Source organism: Dicentrarchus labrax, unplaced genomic scaffold (genome assembly GCF_905237075.1).
Source record: "Dicentrarchus labrax unplaced genomic scaffold, dlabrax2021, whole genome shotgun sequence".
Classification (NCBI taxonomy): domain Eukaryota; kingdom Metazoa; phylum Chordata; class Actinopteri; family Moronidae; genus Dicentrarchus; species Dicentrarchus labrax.
Window position 1 is genome coordinate 10,070,678 of NW_026136714.1, and position 22,034 is coordinate 10,092,711.

The following is a 22,034-nucleotide window of genomic DNA, read 5'->3' on the forward strand; positions in this document are numbered from 1 at the left end:
TTAACAGAATACTGTGTCACAAGGACCGTACACTAAGCATCATTTCCTTGGACAAAGTGTCCAGAGACATTTGGTTCAACCAGTCTGAGACTTAATTATGAGAGACATGCTTTACCCTCATGCGCTCGGCTCCCCCAGAGACACTAGAAAATGGCGCATAGCTCCCTCAAGTGGTAAATGAGCTAACACCATCATGAGTGACCTCTCTTCTGTGAACGTGTGTATGTGTGAATCATGCTTGGGCATATGTGAGCGTGAATGTTTGTGTGCCTCATCATAGGATTCTTTCATGCATAATCAAGTTCATGCTTTCTGAACTTCTGATGTGACAACAGCAAATCCTTTAGCAAATGACTCAGGCTGTTTGTAGCTAAAAGCCTGTTATCTGCCTCTCAACTTTAAGGGCGGATTAAAAGGAGCATTCCTATACTTTTCTGTCTTCTTCTTAATAGCTGCAGACAAATCCCCTCCTACTAGCTACAGAGGACACGATTATACAAGGAGTACTTTAAGTGTGAGACTATTCCAAAAAAGTTTCACAGGCACTTTCATGTTAAATATGTAGACTTTTTTTGTTTAGCTGCTTTGAAGTTCAAGTGCATTTCCTTTTATTTTGCCCTGTTTTCCTCTTCTTTGCTGTTATCACTTCTTTCCTCTTTCTTCATTCCTCTCCTGATTTATTGTGCCCTACTTGTTTCCTCTCATCTTCCCTGCTTCCTATTTCTTTTTTATAAGCTTCTTTTATTCTCTATATTTCACTCCCCTTTCCTCCCTATTCTCCTCTCATCTTATCTCCCAACCTATCTCTTCCTTTCCTCTCCATTCTTTTCTCTTCGTTACCCGCTTGTGTGTCCTCTTTTCTATGTTCCTCTCCACTTATTGACTTTCCTCCCTATTACTTCCTCATCATTCCTCCCCTGCATTCTGAACTTGTCTCCTCTCTTCCTTTCTTCATTTCTTCAATGTGGCTCATGCCTTTTTACTGTCCACATCACCCATCGGTTAAATTTTTCTTAGTCCCTTCCTTCGCTTTAAAATATGGATCATGAATGACAATCCCACCGTTGTTCTCACTGAAACACCATTAAAGTCTCAGCCAGATTGGAAAAGGATGTTAGGACCCTTGTAAAATAATTAACAGGCTTATTAAGTTTTAAGAGTTGGTGCCTTTCTTTTTTTTATGAAAGGTGTCTCTGTCTTTCTCTATCTCAGTCTAGACAAATTATCATATTACACAAGCTGGAGGGTTATTTGGAAGTTTCATTTGAAATGGAACCTATAGTCAAGTGTCCTTTGAGTCTGATAGGTGGTCTGAGGTAGAAGTGAAGTGAAATCGTCAAATACAAATTAAGAATGACATAGAGTCATATTAATTTAATTTGAAGCCTGCTATTTCATCCTGTCTTACCTAAAATAATATAGATTTATTCTCTGCCTCTGCCCTGCTGTTCAATAAGGATTATAATTTTTGTAGCTGTTTATTGCTGCTTTTTTTCTGATAGTATATATTTCCTCGTAGGAAGAGCTTTTGGACCTACTTCCTTAATAGTATCTGTCGGTCTATAATTGTGTCCCTCCTGTTTTTGTGTCCCCTCCAGCTGCTCCAAGTACAGATGATGTGGCGCTGTACGTGGGCATCGTCATCGCAGTGATTATGTGCCTGGTCATCTCTGTCATCGTGGCGCTCTTTGTCTACCGCAAGACGCACCGTGACTTTGACTCGGACATCATTGACACCTCAGCACTAAATGGAGGCTTCCAGTCTGTTAATATCAAAACAGCCAGATCAGGTAAGGAATGTTCCAGAAAATTACATTTCTTCTAGACATGTATTATCTCATATACAAATACTTTGCTTGGAACAATAATGTGTTTCTTATATGTTTTTTCTGCAAAAACAATAGTATAATTTGATTCTTAAAGACGCATATACTCCTTCTAACTAATTAGAAAATGTATGAATATGCAAAGTTTGTTCATTTCTAAAGTTTTCCTGCTGTACACAAGATGTCTCCTACTTAACTGTAAAGTCCATTCTCTGTGTACGTGCACTGGTGGCTTTACGTTTCTACACCACACTTTTATAAGTTGCAAATAGGGCCAGGAGAGACTTCCAAACCAAACTTCACCAATCATGCTTGTAGACTCCGCCTGTTAATATCAGATTTTCAATGAGCACAGAGAAACTTTCCACTTTCAGTAGATGAATGTGAAAACATCCTTCTAGTGTCAAATGCTGCACATGTCATTTTGCACAGTGAAGGTCAAACAAGAAAAACAAATTTTTTAATGGAGGGGGTAAAGCAGTGTTTCACTGCCCTCTCTGGTTGATAGTTTCAAGCCTGTTGCACCTGTAACCACACCCAACAGCTATCGCACTGTTTCCTGGAGTGCACATGTACATCACTGCAGAAAGGTGATATGTTAAAGCACTGGAGGATTTTCAAGTGGTGTGTTAGTTTTAAGTTATATATTTGTGCTGAAAAAAGGTTAAAGCAAAAAGTTACAGTAGTTTAATAGTGTGACTGTTAAAGCTACTTTATTTCCAACGTACAATGGCATTGTAGGATGTACAAGTATAAGACAAAAGCCACCCAGTTAAACTGAAAAAAGTATGGTACATGTAATGACTTGCTTTTCAACTCATCCTCCTATTAAATGGTGTTTTGTCATTGGATATGGCAGTGAGAAAGGGGGTTTGTCATTTAGCACTTCATATGCTTTAGCCAAAACAGCAATCCCAGGACTGACACAGACTTTTTTTCTGAAGAGTACTTGTTAAGGGGGAACTTGACAGCAAGTGTCTGCTTCTTTCTTACACTCTCTCAAAAAGAGGACTACAGATTATATGTCTCTCTCAAATATTGGCATTACATAATGTGCACAATGATAGGTGGTAATAATAATAATAATAATAATAATAATAATAATAATAATAAATAGGTAGATGAACAGATATATAGATTAATGGGTGGTTACAGAATAAGAAATGTGACCACACCTTTTTGGATATAACTGTACATGCTCTGTCTGCCTTGAGGTTTGGATGTTAGTATCATTTAGTTACTCAGCCTCCACCTGTCAATCTGTACCCGTCTGGATTCATCTCTGTCTCCACCAGAGACCACTCTCTTCCATCAAGGAGTCTCCCTCTGTCATTCTTCTTCTCTGTCTCACTCTTTCTTTCTCTCACTTCCCATCTGCACATTCAAGTCAATCTCTTTTCCTGTTTATCAGCATCCTCCTCCTCTCTTCATCTCTGTCTCCGCATCTCTGTCTTTCCCTCGGCGTGTCTCCGGCTGTCCCGTCACAATGACTCCTACCCCAACCGGCGCTCCCTCACTGTTTGTCTTCCTGTTAAAGTGGAGCCATCTTTCACTCTCTTCTGTCTGTCTGTCTTTGGGAAATGGATAAGACAACAAGAAGCACTCGGCCACACACACTTGTACACCCGTGTGAATGCATTCGATAGCTTAGTGGAAATGCCAAGATTGGACAGGCGATGTGGATGAATCAGGTATCAGTCCTCAGATACCATGAACTTTGAGATACCATGACTTTTCCTTTAGGAATCTTTGTTTGTCAAACACATCACAAATGCATCCATGTAGGCAGTAGGCACATTCGCAAACCAACATGCACTCATACACTCCCACAGATTTGGATTAAATATTGCAAATTAGATGGCTTAAAATAGTTGATGACAAAACCAGTGCTGGTACTCAACATACTTAATAGTACTTGATGGTCTCCATTTGGACAACAAGAAATGGCATTTTAGAAAGGGGTTACATTTACAACAGGATTTGTGTTTCTCTAATAGAGAGAACCTGCAAACTACAATTATTTACACCTTCAAATAACTAATAACAGGATATGTAAATAGTTGGCTATATGTGTGGTCAGTTGTCGGTGGACGATCAAAATTCAGATCATGGTTTATAGTAAAAACAGGAAAGTGAGGTCAGAAAAGATGCAAATTGGTAAACAGCGAGCTAAAATAATTGTGTATGTGCATGCATGTGCGTGTCCATGTGTGTACAAGGGTGAATGCCTTTGCATGAGCAGAGATTGGGTGACATTTTATCAGCAAAGCATTAGGATGCTTGTCACTCTGCGCTGAGGGACCATCTCCGATTACTATTAATGAAGAATTATGTCCCTCTCTATCTGACTTTCTCTCTCCCCAGCACCCCATGCCCTCTCTCTCCCGCTCTCTCTCTCTTGCACGCTGTCTCTTTTGCCCTCTCTCTCTCACTCTTGCGCTCTCTCTCTCTCTCTCTCTCTCTCTCTCTCTCTCTCTCTCTCTGTGGCTTTCCGTTAGTTGTTAATTAAATTTCAGCAGGGATGATTTGGCAGGAATACCCGCTGGCTTTAAGGGTAAACAGCCTGGTGATAGAGAGAGGAAGAGTGATAGGTGACAGATGTGTGTGTGTGTGTGTGTGTGTGTTGGTGGTTTTGGGGGGGCGATAATTAGGGATTCTGAAATTAGAATGGATGGGCTTGGGAAGGGAATGACTGGATTTCAGGCTCTACGCCCCAAAATATAGAGCCAGAACAAATCTGGAATTGTTCTCAGTAGGTAACTGGTCTTCCTGTGATTCCAATCCAGATTTAATCTTGCGAGAGAGTTTTTTATGTAGAGGTACAGTACACATTGGTCTGGCCTTAGATTAAGTTCTGTTAAACTGAATAGGGTTGTAGCAAGAACAAAATTACCTTCAAGAGTGACTGTGCTTGTCGTCTTGTGGGGTTGCTTGGAGCACATTCCCTTGATTAACTTTGGTAAAGTAAATCTCCATGTAGGAAATTACTGTATTGTTTTTACAATGAGTTGCACTTGGCTGCAGCATCTTTCCAACTACCTAGAAGGAAGTGTAGCTAGCATTCTGGCAGATAGAACACACTGAAGTCAAGTGTTACTAATAATTTCATCGCAAAAGGTTTCCTGATTGCAAAAATCTGTCAATTTCCTGCAAAAGATCAATATTTATCATAATAATAATAATACTGTATTAAATTCAGCAAGGTTAGGAGTTCCAATGAATGTATGTAGAAGGATGTAGTTGCATTTTATAACTAAAATCAACATACTGTACATACTAACAGTCATAATGTTCCTGCAGTTGCCCCCAGGCTTACACTAACGTTTTCTGCAATAAGCACAGAAGGAAATCTCCGAGAGACTTACCTATCCATCCCCACTGGCATCATGCAATTTCCATATGCGGCATTTGGCATGTGTGTTCTTGGTTTGTGTGGGTATGAGTGTGTACAGTATAGTGTACGTCTTGGTATGCAAGACACGTGTTTGCATGCTGTCTTTTACATGCAGATGTGTTTTATACATGTTTTTATTCGGCAGTGCTTGTATGTATGTGTGTGTAAGTGGGGTGCTTGAGTGTTTCCTGCAATACATGAAAAGTGTAACATTAGTATCAACTGTGACCACCTGAGAAAGAACAGTGTAGAGTGAATTCACTGACTTCAAGTCCTTTGAATGCTCGTGCTCCTGTTACACAACATTTTAGCATGTCACAGATAGACATGATGATGTCTTTTAAGCAGCTGACTCGAGAGAATCTCAATGTGCCATGGTCCTGTAATTGCCACATGTAGCCACAGTGGCTGCTGTTTGGCAAAAATTACATAATCTCGCAAGATTTTAATAATAAAATGAGAATGTAAATTTTGACTAGGCTGAGAAAAGTTTACGTATTGATTTTAAGGTTTGCTTGAATATCGTGCATGTACAATATGTATATTGTCTTGCTTGTCATATTAAAATAAACTACAAATTTACATTGTGATATACACCATGATATATCGGATGATGAGGTTGAATGACTGCTTTTGGAACACAGAACATACAACAGTTTCTCTTAACTGAACTCCAATAGATCAGCCCTAACAATTGTCATTGTCAATTAACATTGGGATATTTTGTGGTAAATGTGCGCTGCTGGTTCTTTCAGTCCGTTTTGAATTGTGACATAGTAAGCATTTTAAATACAGTGATGTGATTTAAGGGTGATAGCTCCTCTGATTGTGTGGGTGAAATCAGAGTCTGAGAACAGCTTAAAGGACACCTCGAAGCTTTGCTGTTCTGTTATTATACAGTATAAAGTAAGGTCAGCTTTTAAATGACTGAATTTGTTTTGATAAATACAGATTTAAGTATGATCTATTAAACTTATTCAAGGTCTAAGAATTCCTCTCTCTCTCGCTTGCTCGCTCGCTCGCTCTGTACAGCAGTCATGACCAGTCCTTGATCCAGGTCATGCCCCTGTGTACTGCAATGTATCATACCAGACACTGATACCTTATCAGCAGCCTTGCCTGCTCTCGTCTTACTCCCCTTACTCCTGCTCACTGATCTACAAGTTCCCAACATTTGTCCCATACCGCAGCCATGTGTTGCTGATTATACTGTTGAGGATATAAAGTATCTTGCATTACCGTTCATTTGCCCTCTCCGTCTTCACCAGTGCTATTTTGTCTTCCCTTCATCTGCTCCTTCTCTTTGTCTGTTTCATTTTATCCCTCTAGCTGATCTACTGACAGCTCCACCTGACTTGACAAATGCAGCTGCCATGTATCGTGGCCCGGTCTATGCCCTCCACGATGTTTCAGATAAAATCCCAATGACCAACTCTCCTCTCCTGGACCCTCTTCCCAACCTGAAGATCAAAGTCTACAACTCCTCCGGTCTGGTCACACCACAGGATGACCTTGGTGGAGACTTCACATCCAAACTGTCTCCTAAGGTAACATAAATGAATGCACCGCTTGGTCTAATGTCAGTATCTTTGATTCACTTTTATGATTTGGCTTATGCTGTAAAATATTCTGTATGAGCACAGTAGGATTTTGAAATATTTCCTCCTGAAGTGAAGTTACACTGCAGAAGCATAGTGAGTAGCCCTGAAACACCACAGCTATGTATTCCCAGTCACATAAATACAAAACCAAACACCATTAGTATACATGCAGCTCAGTGCCCCAGTTTCCTCCCTCTGCTCTGTCAACTACATGGCATGCATACCAGAGTCAGTTGTCACAAATACAGATGAAACCGCTCGGTTTCATCACGGCACCTGTCCTGAGGCACTACGAGAACTGAACTCTCTATCTCTGAGCTCCACAGATCTTTTTTTGATGATTTGGTCTGTTATTAGGGGTGTTTTTTAAGTGTGGCCTTTTGAACCTCCACTGTGTCTAATAACTGACCTTGCCTCGCTAATTTCAGGATCTTTTCTGTTTGTGTTTCCAGTGTGCTGTCTGTTTTTAACACATTGAAGCCAGTTCTTGTCAGCTTTGCGTGATGCAGGAGTAAACTGCTGAATGTTAAGTCCTTATTTTGCATCTCACAGTGGACATTTCGACAAGGAAATGCAAAGCAGGTCATATTTTACCACTTACCCTAAGGTGGTTTCATAGGTCTACTGTAAAAACGCCCTCTTCTCACAGACTGCCAGCTCAGCCCTATGGCAGCGCTCCCAGGCAGATGTGGAGTTTCCCTGTAGCATTTTAGTTAATGGTTACCAGGAAAACATAAGGAAAACAATAACCATGTTGATGAGTGCAGTCAAATTCCTGTGGAAAAGGGAACATTAAAAGTTCGCTCTAATCAGCCAGGCAAGAATAAAACTACAATGATCCATACAAGCAGAGACTGGCCTTGCACAGTGAAATGTCTGTGAACTTGATTGGATTTCATTAGAATACATTTTACAGTACTTGACATCAGCTCTTTTAGAGAAGATCGTCCTCGAAATCACAGCACATTGATTTTCTGCATATCCATATGTTCACTTCTTTCAGCCCACATAGAGCATGCATGCAGCTTATGCATAATGGTACAGTACACAATTGGACTAATAGCAATGTAACTCACCACACTTACATAACAGTGAAAACTGTTGACTACAATGGTAAGGAAATTATAGAGCTCATCTTCACTAACCTCTCAAAAGAAAACTTTTTAATAGTGTTTGCCATGATCGTCATAAATCCATTCAACTTGTATCTTATGTGCAATAGCATAAATGCAAAAAAAATGTGAATTTTAAAGGTGAATGCATCGATAACTGCATTGCACAGCCAAACTAGACATAGATTTGTGATGATTCATTCACCAAATACTTCAATTCAGACTTTCAGTTGATCCAGTTTCTGCTGAACAGCTTCACAGCCAGTACTGTCTGGTACAGCATGTGTTATGTGATTACCTATAATTCTAACTTTCTTATTATTATCATTCTGACTGCTGTCTTTTCATCCCTAGGTAACTCAGTCTCTGTTGGATAACAGCGACACCATGAACCTTCGCAACCAGAGCTTGGCCCGAACACGGGACCCTTCCTGTACTGCTCATGGATCCTTCAACAACCAGGGAGGACACCTCATTGTACCCAACTCTGGTAAACTTTCTTACACACACTTAACAGCTAATAATAAATCTGGTTACTGTTACTAATGCAGCTATATAATTTATTTTTTTACTGTGTTCAGATAGGTGATTGCTTTCATGCTTTAGGGTTAGGGTTAGCGACAGTATATAGCTCCTCCATATTGGGTTGATCACACAAGGCTTTTGATGTGATTTTAAAAAAATGCTGTGATCATTAAATAAACAAATTAATTAACCTTTTTTTTTTACATAAACATTAACAATTTATAATACATTACATTACATTAACTGCTATAAATAGTAAGAATCTCATCAAAGTTAATACTCACTAAAAAGTATTATAGATTTGAACAAGATAAAATACATTTCCTGTACTGAAAACCACATAAAGTAAGTGTATCTAGATACTGCTGCGCAGTCAACATACTACAGGAGACAGCCTTGGGATCTCCTCCAGCTACCTAGTTTAAAAGCAAAAAACTTTCAGTAGACTTATGTTAGGATTTAAAAGCAGTGGGCAGAAAAAAATAATGAATAATGTAACCTGCTGATAGGAAGCAGCTCTCAGAAGCTATAAAACATTGCAGCACAATTCACTTGATGATATATTTAAGAGAAAGTTTTACATGGGTTGCCTTTAAAAATGATTATTCAATAATTAATCATAATGATAAAGTGATAATGGGTTGCACACTTAATAATTCAGTTGTACATGGTGAAATTAATAATCCACTGATGAATCTCATTATTTCTGCCTCCATCCATTCTGCCTCCCTCTGTCCTCCCTCCTGCAGGCGTGAGTTTGTTGGTTCCAGCGGGTGCTGTTCCTCAGGGTAGGGTGTACGAGATGTATGTGACTGTGCACAGGAAGGACAGCTTGAGGTAAGTTTTGTCTGTTTCTTTCTGGCTTTTTTTCTCTGTGTGTTGTTCCCTATTGTCCCCATTTTTCTCTTCATCTCTCCATCTCCCTGTGTTCTTTTTCTTTCTTTGTTTTTCTTTGCCTGTGCTTCTCCGACTTTCTCCTGGGCAGCGGCTTCTCAGACCTGTTTGTATGGTTGCGTGGGGAGGCTTTCACAGTATGACATGGGCTTAGGATACACAGCAAGGGATGAGTCATTATTATTTATAGTATATCTATGCACACCTTCTGAGTGATTCATTCAGCAGAGGTCAGTTAATACCTCACATGTTCTATATTAGTGGCAGAAAAAAAGTCCTTAGTAGTTGAAGTTGAGGAGTTGATAATAAACATTTTACACATTCATTATTACCTACTTAACATTGTAATCTGTACAGTAATCCACAGAATTTACATAGCTAATTGATGTTTTCCAAATTTTGGCCACAGTGCTGTTACCCAAATGTAGAGCTCATAACGGCCATTATTTTAAGATGTGTGAAACTAATGTTGACTGCAGTGTGACCAACACATTTGTTTTTGTCTTCATGCCATGTTATAGATCCAAAAAACAAACACCAGGCTTTTGACAGCATATGCAAAGAGATCACTGTTTCCACAGTAACTAACAGATTAGTGGTTATTTTTGGGATTACTGTAATCCTGTTACATGTACTATAATCCTTTACTCCCAAACCCTGTGCATGAGTGAGGTAAAGCTCTCTGTGGGACATGAGAGACATGAGAGAAATGTATTTATTCCAGCTGTTGTTTAGAAAATTTCCTTGATGCAAATGTGAGACATTATCAGCGCTCTATTCGAAAGTAACCTGGCATTACAAAATACCTACAGTACAGCAAAACTCAATCTGCTCTGACCTGTTATTTCTTTGGAAAGTAGTTCAATAAAAACAGTTTGCAGCAAGGTTTGTGCATTATGCACTGTAACAAGGACACTGTTTTTTGAAGGACACCTTGCCTTTAAATATATATTTATTTAATGCTGTGAGCACTACAAACTATATTCTGTTCATCATTTCATTGTATTGAGGGGTGACGGAAAAATGCAATCTCAAAAACTGGGCAAATAAAAGAAAATAGCTGGATAGCACAAGGAGCAAGTGAGGAAATCTGTTCTTTAATAATTTGGGTAAACCAACTCTTTTAAAACCAGAGCTTTAGGACACTTGTTACAGTTTATAGTATTCTCCCCCATGCATGTATTCTAGCCTTTCCCCGATCAATGGCAGTCAATAAGAATTAGGCCCCCTGCAGGGTGCTACAGTATTTCTAAGAGCCAAACCTCTTCTCTGTCCTCTGTCTTCATCTTAGTCGATAGCTGGCTAGCAAAAATCACATAGCTACATTGACTTCCCTCAGCAACACTGGGCAAGCCAGAATCATGTGGTTTAGCTCATTATAAGATCTAACTCTCAGGTGTCAGTTTTCCCGCATACACAAATTAAAGCATCTGTTTTCTATATTTGTATGATAAAAGATACATAATATTAATATCAAATACAATAACACTGTAATTCATTAAGGGGTGACCTCTACATTAGGTAAGTCAAAGGGTGCTCTCCTACTCTTTTTTTTTATCTTCTCCTGCCCATGTGAACCCCTCATGAGTCAATAATGAGCTCCAGCAGCTGAATCGATCATACTGCTAAGGATTAGTGCCCCCCTGACACAAGGTGGGCTGTAAAAGAAAATCACTTTTAAAATTTAGATCCATCTCCTCTATCCATATGGGCTCTTTCTCAGTCAGTAAATATCTTCAGCACCGTGATGGGATAAAATGACTGGATAATGGATTGCACAGCGAACATTTTCATGAGTATTTTCATGTTTAACTATTTTTTAAGAATGCCATTTTAGCTTTCAGTTTAATAATGAAAGAAGGCTATATTGATTGGGTTTGATATGTATAAACTTACATTTCTTCACAGTAGAAGAGCCTGTATTATTATGTTGCTGTACTGTAACATACATTAGTTAGCAAGTGCTTGAGGTTCCAATCCTAGAATTTACTGTAAAAGCGGGGGAACCTGTGACTAGCAGTCATTTATTTTCTGCCCATGAGCTGTGAGCTACTGACTCCAGCTGAGGCCTAACTGATGAAGCCCTGCCGACTCCACTAATCATCCTCTGATTGAATTTGTGCTGCTCTGCTCTGATCTGTTTTGTTCCCTGGTTTTCTCATCTACTCTCAGCTAGTCTGTCTTCCTCGGACCTAACTGTCCACCTGTCTCCTTATTATGCGAACTGAGTTTTTCCATATGGGACCATTATGACAAAATAACACAGATAACACAAGTGGAATCAATACAGCTTCCTGCAACTGATGCTCACACCAACAGGTACCCAACAGTGCAGCCCTCCTGTTGCTCTTTTCTAAAGAATCATTTCACCTCTGTCTTATCTGTCTTTTCCAGACCCCCAGTGGAGGACATCCAAACGGTGCTGAGCCCAGTGGTGAGTTGTGGACCTCCAGGAGCACTGCTGACCAGACCAGTAATCCTCACCATCCACCACTGTGCTGACAATGTCCAGGAAGACTGGCTCATACAGCTGAAGAACCAACTGGCCATGGGAGAGTGGGAGGTGAGTGTTCAACGCTGTTTTGTGTCCTATTTTAAATGAGCTGCCAATTTTCTAAATCCACTGTTTTAACCTCCAGAGAGAAAAGCTGTGACTTTGTTGCCAGCAAATAGCGATGAACATAAATTTAGAGATACATCTAGATGTACAAACATGTACACACACAGCAGATAAATAATCCAAACATAAAGAAGGCACGCACCTGCACACAGTCGCTGCCAAATCGTTAACACACTGTCATGACACAGTATGACTCACAAAGCATGCATGTACACATACATTATCGTTTTCATCCAGAAGAATAGCCGCTCCTTGCATACACACATGCAATGAGGGAGGGAGAGGAAAAGAAAGAAAAGAGGAGAAAATTCGGTAAACATAAAGTGCCTACGGGCTAGAAGACAAGCAGGGGGTTGAAGACTCCTATCAGAAGCAATTTGTTATGCTCCTGCCGTCCTCCTCTTCTCTCATCTTATGTTTCTATCCCTCCTTTTTTTTCTACCCTTCTCTCTCTCCCTCCTCCCGTGTCTCTCAGCGTGAAGTCTCTACCTCAGCAATCTGCTTTTGTGCGTGTGCGACTGCGTATGTATGCGTGTACGTCTGTTTCTGTATGGGTGTGTGTGTGTATCCTTGTGTGTGGGTGTGGGTGATAAGGCTGTCTTGCAGCATCACTGTGTCTACAAGGCCCCCGTATGCTGTCTCTTCTGTTGCTTATCACAGCTCAACACAATGTCTCTGCACAATTAGCCATGCATAAGATTCTGTGTGTGTCTTTGTGTGTGTGTGTGTGTGTGTGTGTGTGTGTGTGTGTGTGTGTGTGTGTGTGTGTGAGAGAGAGAGAGAGAGAAAGAGAGACAGAAGGGGTTGGGTGCAGAGTGGGTAAAGAAGAGAAAAATGAAAAGTGGAATTTCATCAGGAAGTCGATTTGTTTTTCTCTTACTGCAGTAGAACATCCATTTCCCATCAGAAAGTTTTCCCCAAAACGGGGAGAGGAAGGTAATTGAATTCCCCTCACATCGGGGGGAGCAGCCACGGTTGTGATTACCAGTAATAACAGATTCATACCATATTGCTTTCCTACCTCTTTGTATTGATTTGGCTCGCTCATCTGCAGGAACACAACTCCACGTGAACTGTGATTCAAAACTCAATATTTGTATCACACGTGTGCGTGAACAGCAGATCCGTGCCTGCATCCACAGACACGCATGCGCGATTACTCACAGTCGCACACGTGCAAACATGGGTACGTGCACAACTAATTGAAGATTCAATTCTTATACGAAAAGAACACCATGAGCCTGTGCATCCTCACTCCACCCATATGGATTTACCATAACTCAGGCTGCGACAGAGAGCTGTAGAAATAACATGAGGAACAGCCAGCAGATAATCACAGTGGGATTGGACACACTTCACAGATGGCAGCTCTGAACAAGTGTTATCATTCTCCTAATGGACACCTTGATTTACTTTCAGAAGACATATGTACGGCCAGACATGCATTTAAATTTCAATTCAGTGTCTCACCACGAACAAAGGAATCCACAATGTGCTGAACCAAAAATCCAGTAACTGTTTTTATAAGATGAATTGCCAGACTTAACAAAGAGCAGTCCCATGCTTGCTTATTGTCTTTTAAAGAGATCTACAAGTTAGAGTGATTAAAACTCAACATTTACAGTTGGGCTTTCTGTTGCTCAACAATGATTTCTATATAGTTAGCACAGCTCTGCACACATCAGTACTGGCATCACATTGAAAAAGACCTGTTTATACAGTAGCAACAGAGGAATGCATCAGTTAGAAACCACAACCTGCTTGCCCAGGGGTTGTTTGCATTAGTGGAAATGGCTCCAAACGCAGGTCCGGTTGTGTTATGTTAACAGACAGAATGTGGCTTAATGCCCGTAAATGCTCAAATAAAGCCGGTATTCAAATAATCCAGGTCTCACTAAAAGCAGTCTGTGCGAACAAATAAAGGCTGTTCCCAAATAAAGGCGAGGGGCAAAAAAACAAAATAACCTGGACTGTGGCTCACTTTGTTAATTTAGAATAATCTGCATTTCCACATTTTCTCTATCAGTGCAATAACAAATTCAACACTTTGTTGTCATAGTTTTATAAACAGAAATACTGTTATCATATTAATTCTACATTGACATTTTTAATGTTTTCTTAAACCTACTACATGGAATTTCTAACTGTCTAAATGTAATACTAATATGACGAGACCAAAATCGGGAATATTGACAGTTTTTATTTATTCATTTTAACGTCTGCTACTGGGTCGGATTTGGTCGGATTCCTCTTGAAATAAATGAAACACCACAGTTTTTGTTCACAGGGGCCTCTAGAGTCCACACCAAAGTTCCTTGTTACTGCTTTAATGTTGATAACACCCATAGGTGTTTCTCAATAAAAGCCTTCCGTGAAAGGAAGGAAGCCCTTTGTTTTAATGTGAAACACATCTAGGAAGTGTGAATCAAAAGACAGGCAGGCTTCTTACTAATATGTGATAATATACTCATTGGAAATAAAGACCTGTTTTTGAAGTTAGTCTGTTTTAAATAAAGCCTTAGATCTCTCTTCGGTTGCGATGACTACAGGTTCACATGATAAATTCAACGACAGCATTTGACAACTTACAATAAGCCTGTCTCAGACACCTATCACAGATCCCACACTCTGGAAGTCTGAAAACGTGTGTGACTTTGTGTGTGACTTTGTGTGTGCGTATGTTTCCTACAGGATGTGGTTGTAGTGGGAGAGGAAAACTTCACCACCCCCTGCTATGTGCAGATGGACTCGGAGGCATGTCACATCTTAACAGAGACACTGGGGACATACTGCCTGGTGGGCCAGTCAGTCTGCAAGGCAGCCGCCAAGAGGCTCAAACTGGCTGTTTTTGGACCCGTCTCCTGCACAACTTTGGACTATCACATTAGAGTCTATTGTCTGGATGACACACAGGATGCACTCAAGGTGAAGTATTGAAACTAAGGCATTCTGTTGTTCAGTTGCTTTTTATGTCCATTAAATTATTTATATGTGCATACACACATACTTACTATGGACAAAAGTACAGTATATATCTGCAGTGTGCACAATTGGTTTCCCAATGTCTTCAATAACAGTGACTGAAGAGGTGTGTGATATTTTAGGCTGAGTGCTTTGTTGTGTTCTTTAGTCCTGTGAGGGATTTTGTTCTCTCTTGGACCACCCATGCTTAAACTGTTCCCCAGTAATTTGCATTTGAAATCAAATATATTGTTGCTCGAGTAGAAGTGATTGTCTAGAGTCATAAATAGAAGGGTTTTTTTTCCACCTCTAGTCTTGTGGAAATGAGCTCAGAAGCGGTAAACAAAACAGGGTCAAGCAATGTCAAAATAACGATGCTTTAGAATTTAAACAAATTCAAAGCACTGGAGGGACCATCTGATATGGGAGATTAACATTGGTAATTTATGCATGCAGTGATAAGTCAAGTGTCAGCGTGGCACACAGCCATGCACATGCTCACACAAACATCAACGCACACTCAGTTTTACCATTTCAAACAAGCAATTGTAGCTTGCAAACAAAGTTCAGAGGTGGACTTTTTAATGATGAGACTTTTTGTAGTATAATTGATCGGTTGGCGTTTCAAAGGGGAAGTCTCTGCTGTATATCTACTGTAGAGCTGCCGCGTAGGAAGATGATGGGAAGGAGGAATTGATTATTTTGAAAAGGTTGTAGGAGGCATCAGAAGTCATACTCATAACTTATTCTTCCATCAGAAAATAACCGTGAGCTTCTGTGTGTCGTTAATTAGTTAATTTAAGTGCATGTGTACAGTGTGTGTACAGCCCATAAATACATTGATATTATAAATATGTGTCTTTATCATTTGCATGCTGGTGTGTCTGCAGGGACACACATACTTAGTGAGTAATCTCTCGGTGTGGGCTTAGTTGGTGTACAGAAGTCAGTTTGAAAAGGATGAGCAAAATTCCCCACAGGACTGTGTGTGCAATGTATTATTATTATTAACTGCAGCATAACAAAGTGAAAAGCAAAGACAAAGACATCAAATGGAAAGTATTTACAGTTTTACATTAACCTTATGTGAAATCAGAGACACTAAATAAAAGCAAAAACCCACATTAAGTGCAGTGCATTACTTTATGAATCCAGCTTAAGTGAGGCGGTAGTTACAGGATCCTTAAAACTATAAAGAGAGGTGCACAAGGAAAAGTAGTAATTGTTGTCGTGACATGCTAGCAGAAAGAGAAGGCGTAATGGAAGAGACAAAAATGGGATGCAAAGTCTGAAATAATCAGAATTCATTTTACTTCTCTGTTTAGTATTTCACAAATGACATGATGCATTGAGGTCATCTTCCAAAGCCAATAGAAGTAATTTAATTGTACTCTCTTACATTAAGGATAAGCTTCATTTCCCTCATCTCATAACAGTAGTACTTTGACTGGTGGTGCATTATTCATTCATCTGTTTTTTTATTGAGCATCTTAATGTCTCTCTTTAGTTCAGCGCAGTTAGCAGAGCTGAGCTTTGGTTAAAATCCAGGGAATAGAACTACTGATGTTTGTGATGGTAGCTTAATGAAAACGTGCATGTGCTTCAAGAGTTTCATGGTGCTGTGTACTTGAAGACCACATCCAAGGCGGCATTGTCTGTAGTAATTATGCCAGAAAAAAATAAAGGCTTTCTACAATCTCTAATGCTGTATGAAAAATAAATGGTGCAGTGAGTGGGATTAAATAGAAACCATACTTGAGGAGGAAGTTTGAAGTAGTTATTGTTTTTTTTTTTGTGGGGTTTTGTGTAGGAGGTTCTTCAGATGGAGACCCAGATGGGAGGGAAGCTTCTGGATGAACCAAAGACTCTGAACTTTAAAGACAGCACACACAATCTGAGACTGTCAATCCACGATGTGCCACACACACACTGGAAGAGCAAACTCATCGCCAAGTATCAGGTGAGAGGAACATACACATACATATACTGTACACTTAAAGACATTTTAAAAGGTATCCTATACAACACACACAGAGCAAATATCACAGTTTATTGTAATACTTATATTTAGCCAAACAAGGATAAAATATGGTAAGCCTAGCAGCATGACTCAGTGCATGTTATCGTTTTATGCATTAAGCTTTGGTCCAGAGTAAAATACTTTCAGTTATTCACTTTGATGAATTCCCACGAATAAAAAAAGTTACTAAATAAAGTGCACAACTTGCTAAGCACCTCAAGTAATCATCAAAATCCATGTATTGCAGCTGTTCATAATTTATCAGAATCCTAGCCACAGTTGGAAGATACTGTGACCCGTCAGGTTACCTGTCTGAAACCATGCATATTATTTGTGCTTTTTCTAGGAGATCCCATTCTACCAGGTGTGGAGTGGCAGTCAGAGAACTCTTCACTGCACCTTCACCCTGGAGAGACTGAGCTCAGCCACCACAGAGATCAGCTGCAAACTGTGTGTGCGGCAGGTGGAAGGAGAAGGACAGATCTTTCAGCTCAGCAACACACTGGAGGAGGCAAGTCTGCAGAAATCCACATGAAGGCAGAAAAGCTGACACCCTGTTTATTGGTTATTGGCTGAGAAAACTGCAAAAGACAACTTTAACTCACACTGGCCGAGGGCAGCATACTGAGGGATAAAACAATACCAAAAAGCGATGAACACAGTCGCAGAGAGAGAAAGAAAGAAAAAGAGGTTCCTTCTTCTAACTTCTCATTCCCAGACTAAAGGTCCTAAAGTCATTAAGTTTTTCTCTATCTGTCAGACAGTCAGGGTTCCTGCTATGGTTCTGTGACTCTGTTCAATCATTCATACTGAGGCTAGAGGTCACATAACACGAGTGGAATAACTCGTCTTTGATTTTTCTAGGCCATGTAACCACAAAGTCACTGAATGTGTGTGTGTGGGTGTGTGAACAGTTTTGGTCGAAGGTCAGACAGTTCTTTTGCAATGTCACTGCTTTGAATTCTCCCGTGGTGTTCATGGGTGATAGTGTTGCACTTTCGATTTTTTTAACCCTTGTTTAACCAGGTAAGATGACAAAGAAGGATAGTTTTTACTGCATGTAGGGGAAAAGTTGCAGCAGCAGGGAGGGTTACATATTTTTGATTTTATTCCTCCAGCATTGCCATTGAGCAAAATCAGAATGCCAAATTTATTTGTGGAGTTCAAGTTGCTGCTTGTTAGAGTTGTGTAATATTTTCAAGGTATCCCAAGTTAACAGAACATAAAGAGTAACCTTGTTATTTTCCCATGTTTTGAATTTGGTCCAATCATGGGCTGAATGCGTCAACATACGTCCATTAATAGTGCCCGTTTTAGCCACTGACTCAGATTGTTATTGTTATTAAGTGCCTGACAACATTACGGATAGGACCCTACAGAAAAGTTTTAATGTTTTCGATACCTTTCGCTTGATCCGGTCTGTGAAATCCCCTGTGTGGGCATAGGGCAATGGAACCCACAGGAACACCGCCAGTGTTCCACCCATTTTTTCCCTCTTTAATGGATGTATTTTAACAGTACACATTTCCATAATGATTTCGTTGTAGCCTGTTCCGTGGCTGCAGGCTGCTGCACTCTCACTCAATACTGGACCAAATTCAAGACTTGTTGTCCCCATTAGTCACTTTGACACAAACACATGGGGAAAAAAAAGGTCCAGGTTGAAAAATACCGAAGTTACCCTTTAATGCACGGAACATTTTAACACTAAAGTGATTAGTCATCGTCATCTTTCTCCACCTCTTATCTGAGCATATTTCCTACACTCAAAATAGAAACTCTACCTTTTGTTGAGAAGAATTGTACAGTTCTAAAATAAACTTGTTAGTGCTCATAGGTGGGAAGACTATGTAACAGAGACACAGAAAAACATACTTTTTGGCATTCTGTGTTGCTTATCGGCCAACTTATGCACGCATACCAATAAGTCTTTGATATATCTGTGTTAATATTGGCTAATATCATCGTCCAACCCAAAGCTGACAATGATGTTCTCAGACAGTCTTTGAGGAAGTGGCCAGAATACATCAGAGTACTAAATTCAAATACCACAATTGTGATTAGTAAGTACATTTTCTCTCATTGTTTGCCACCAACTCTAATACGGACGGACAACTGTGTGAATAAAAACAATGAGTCACTTATGAATTCTCATATCCTGCCCGTAAAGTGTCGATCCAGGAAAATAAGTTGTGATCATTTGTCTTCTTGTCTTTTCTAATGCAGCTTTTAAACTGTCAGAGGTGCAAAATCACACAGTGAAAGAAAGCAAAGTAGAAATGTCCCATCCTGCTTTTCTCCTGCACCTCTTAATGTGATTCTCTACTTACTTCATTATGCCTTCTGCCAAATATAAGCAACACAAAAAGGCAGAGCTGTGGTCGGTTGTGCAACATGTACACAGTAAAAATTAACACTTCAATTTGGGCAATGATAGTTTTGATACAACATTAAATATTTTGTTAAAAGATCAGTTGTAATCCATTTTAAATAGGCCATACCTAGTCTTACAAAAATAATTACTATGATCACATGGGATGTTTAGCAAGTATGGTAATTAGATCTGAACAGCTAAAGCAATATCCTTTTAATCTCTTTGTGTATGCCTTGAATAAAATGCTCTTGACCCTCAGTGTCTTGAACAATGGAAAATAAAGCATTTAGGTTTAAAGTATTTATTATTTCACAGAGATATCCCTTTGCATCAATCATTCAATCTCCAGCAGCAGAGAGCTTTCTGCTGTAAATTGGGGCTAAGTAGACGCAGTAAATAGTAATCATTCACATCAACAGTGGCAGTTGTTGTTTCCCTCTGCCAAGCCACATTCATTAGACTGCTGCCTCCTTTCAGCCCAGGAGTGGCAGATTAATGGGATGAAGGTTTAGAAAAAGACAGATCAACAGCGAGAGGGGAGATAGAGAGAGTGCTTGGTAGCAGATCTTTGTGTTTGGTTCACTCCTTTTTGTATTAATTAGGAAACATATCAGTAATTGGTCACACCGAAGGCCAGTAGCAGGGAGACAAGGAGAATCTACAAAAAAAGACTAAGATAGTGAGGTATTTATAATAGAAATGTGATGGATTTAACTTTGCCAGTGTTGCCACATGGATGCACATTATGATCCACATTTTACTTTTAAGGCTTCCTAGTATATTGTCCACCTGTTCACCCATGTCTCTACTGCAGAAGTTATACTGTGCACAACAATATGCATAGGAAATTTCATTGAATTTCCATGAATTCAACTTTTCAAAAAGCTGAAGTAACTCGTAATTTTTCTTTCTGTCTCTCCAGGAGGTCCAGTGCATAGACACGTCCCTGATGGACCCTGCCAGTAATATCACCACCTTAGTGGGGCCCAATGCCTTCCGCATTCCTTTATCCATCAGACAGAAGCTGTGCGGCAGTCTAGATGCACCACAGACCAGAGGCAATGACTGGAGGATGCTGGCCCACAAACTCAACCTTGACAGGTGACACACATTTTTAAAAATCATTTATTCCCTGTATGCTTTCCTCAGGCGTTTTGCTTGGTTTGGAGCATCGTTTAGTCAGAAAAACAACTCTTCTCAAATCGGATAGCAGCTCATCAAGGCTGCCTGCCTCACCTCTTTAACAACAGAAGAAGAAAATGAGTCAGTTTCTGTGTGACCTGTGACTGAGATGAGTCTTGTTCTTGTTTTTACTCTTACTTATTTTTTCTCCTTAGCACTCAAAGATACAATATCACATACAAATACTAAAGACGCATAATCACACTGACAACTAATTATGTTAATTCTATGTGACTAGTGGCCTTTTACAGTTCTAAACTGCGTACAAAAAAATTGGTCACTTGGTGTCAACTCATTTCATTATTTTAAACCCGAGTCCCTGCAGAGTTTGAGTAAAATGCAGTACTGCTGGACTCCCAAGCACTTATAGTAAATACTGTATATGACTGTCTGTCTGACTCACAAGTAGCAAGTATCTCAATCCGCAGATGTGTGAGTTGATGATTCAGTCCGGAGGTTCATTTACCGGTGGCTACCAGAGCAGCAAGCAGCCATTGAGAGGATAATTGGGCACAAGTGCACCTCGTTGTCCCAATAGGCAGCCAGCTCATCATGTAGTTTGTTAATGTGGGCACCAAATATTCCTGATTTGTGGGTGCAAAATGGACAGCTAGCCAAATTGTTGTTTACTTCCACATTTCCACTAAAAGCCACTTTTCAAAAGGAGAATGATAAAATTGTCTAAAAAAGAAAAATACCACCCTTTATCCTCTCTGGTCCTGTAACTGCCACGTCATGTCTGTTTGACTTTAAAGTATGACTCATGCTTTGCCGTCACAGCCATTTCTCCTCATATAACTTTCATGCTCATGTATATGTAAACAGTAAAACCTGAGGTCTGTACACTTTACAAAAGCAAACAAAAATATAGTTGTTAAGGGATAGTTCAGGTTTATTTAAGTGGGGTATGCGGTACTTATCCATAGTCAGCATAGTACTTACATGGGAGTCTGAAAGCCGCCCCAATTTGGAGAAGCAGACAGGAGTCCCAGCACCGAAGCACCTACCTAAAAAAAGTCATCCAAAGCCACCATACTCCTGTGACAAAAACAGTAATTTTACCTCGCTGAACATAACAGATGCTGGTCTGCTGCTTCCTCGATCCACAGCAACCAACATTAGTTCATATCCTAACTGTGTTAAACACCCAAATTATTGAATAGCACATACAAACTAACCGATCGAGGCAGCGGTGGACCAGTGTTCTGTGAAGTAAAATGACTGTCTTTGTCAAAGGAATCTGGTGCCTACTTCCAGAAACCCAAACTATCATTAAAGTTTCGATCTATTGTACTGAGACAACAACAAAAGGTGGATCTCGGCTATTGATTTCATGTAACAGTGAGACACCCCTAATCACATACTGCAGCAAGATGGAGGCTGAGACGGAGAGTGAGAAATAAAGAAAGTAATGGAAATAACTTTATTAGATGTGAGACAGACAGAAATATGCAGAGGGGTGATGTACATGTCTCTGGTTGTGTTTAAACAGTACCACAGAGTGCTAACAGTACAATCACAGGAT

General features: G+C 39.9%; 1 protein-coding gene across 2 annotated transcripts in view; it reads left to right on the forward strand.

Moving 5' to 3' along the window:
* Window positions 1-22,034, forward strand: part of unc5ca (unc-5 netrin receptor Ca) — a 183,682-nt gene that overhangs the window by 156,854 nt on the left and 4,794 nt on the right. For both annotated transcript variants that reach the window (XM_051421607.1, XM_051421608.1), the window contains 9 exons: window positions 1,599-1,790; window positions 6,550-6,767; window positions 8,288-8,423; window positions 9,208-9,295; window positions 11,747-11,915; window positions 14,664-14,897; window positions 16,744-16,893; window positions 17,300-17,464; window positions 20,250-20,428. In XM_051421607.1, the coding sequence (XP_051277567.1) occupies window positions 1,599-1,790; window positions 6,550-6,767; window positions 8,288-8,423; window positions 9,208-9,295; window positions 11,747-11,915; window positions 14,664-14,897; window positions 16,744-16,893; window positions 17,300-17,464; window positions 20,250-20,428 (1,531 nt within the window). The remainder of the gene's footprint in view (window positions 1-1,598; window positions 1,791-6,549; window positions 6,768-8,287; window positions 8,424-9,207; window positions 9,296-11,746; window positions 11,916-14,663; window positions 14,898-16,743; window positions 16,894-17,299; window positions 17,465-20,249; window positions 20,429-22,034) is intronic.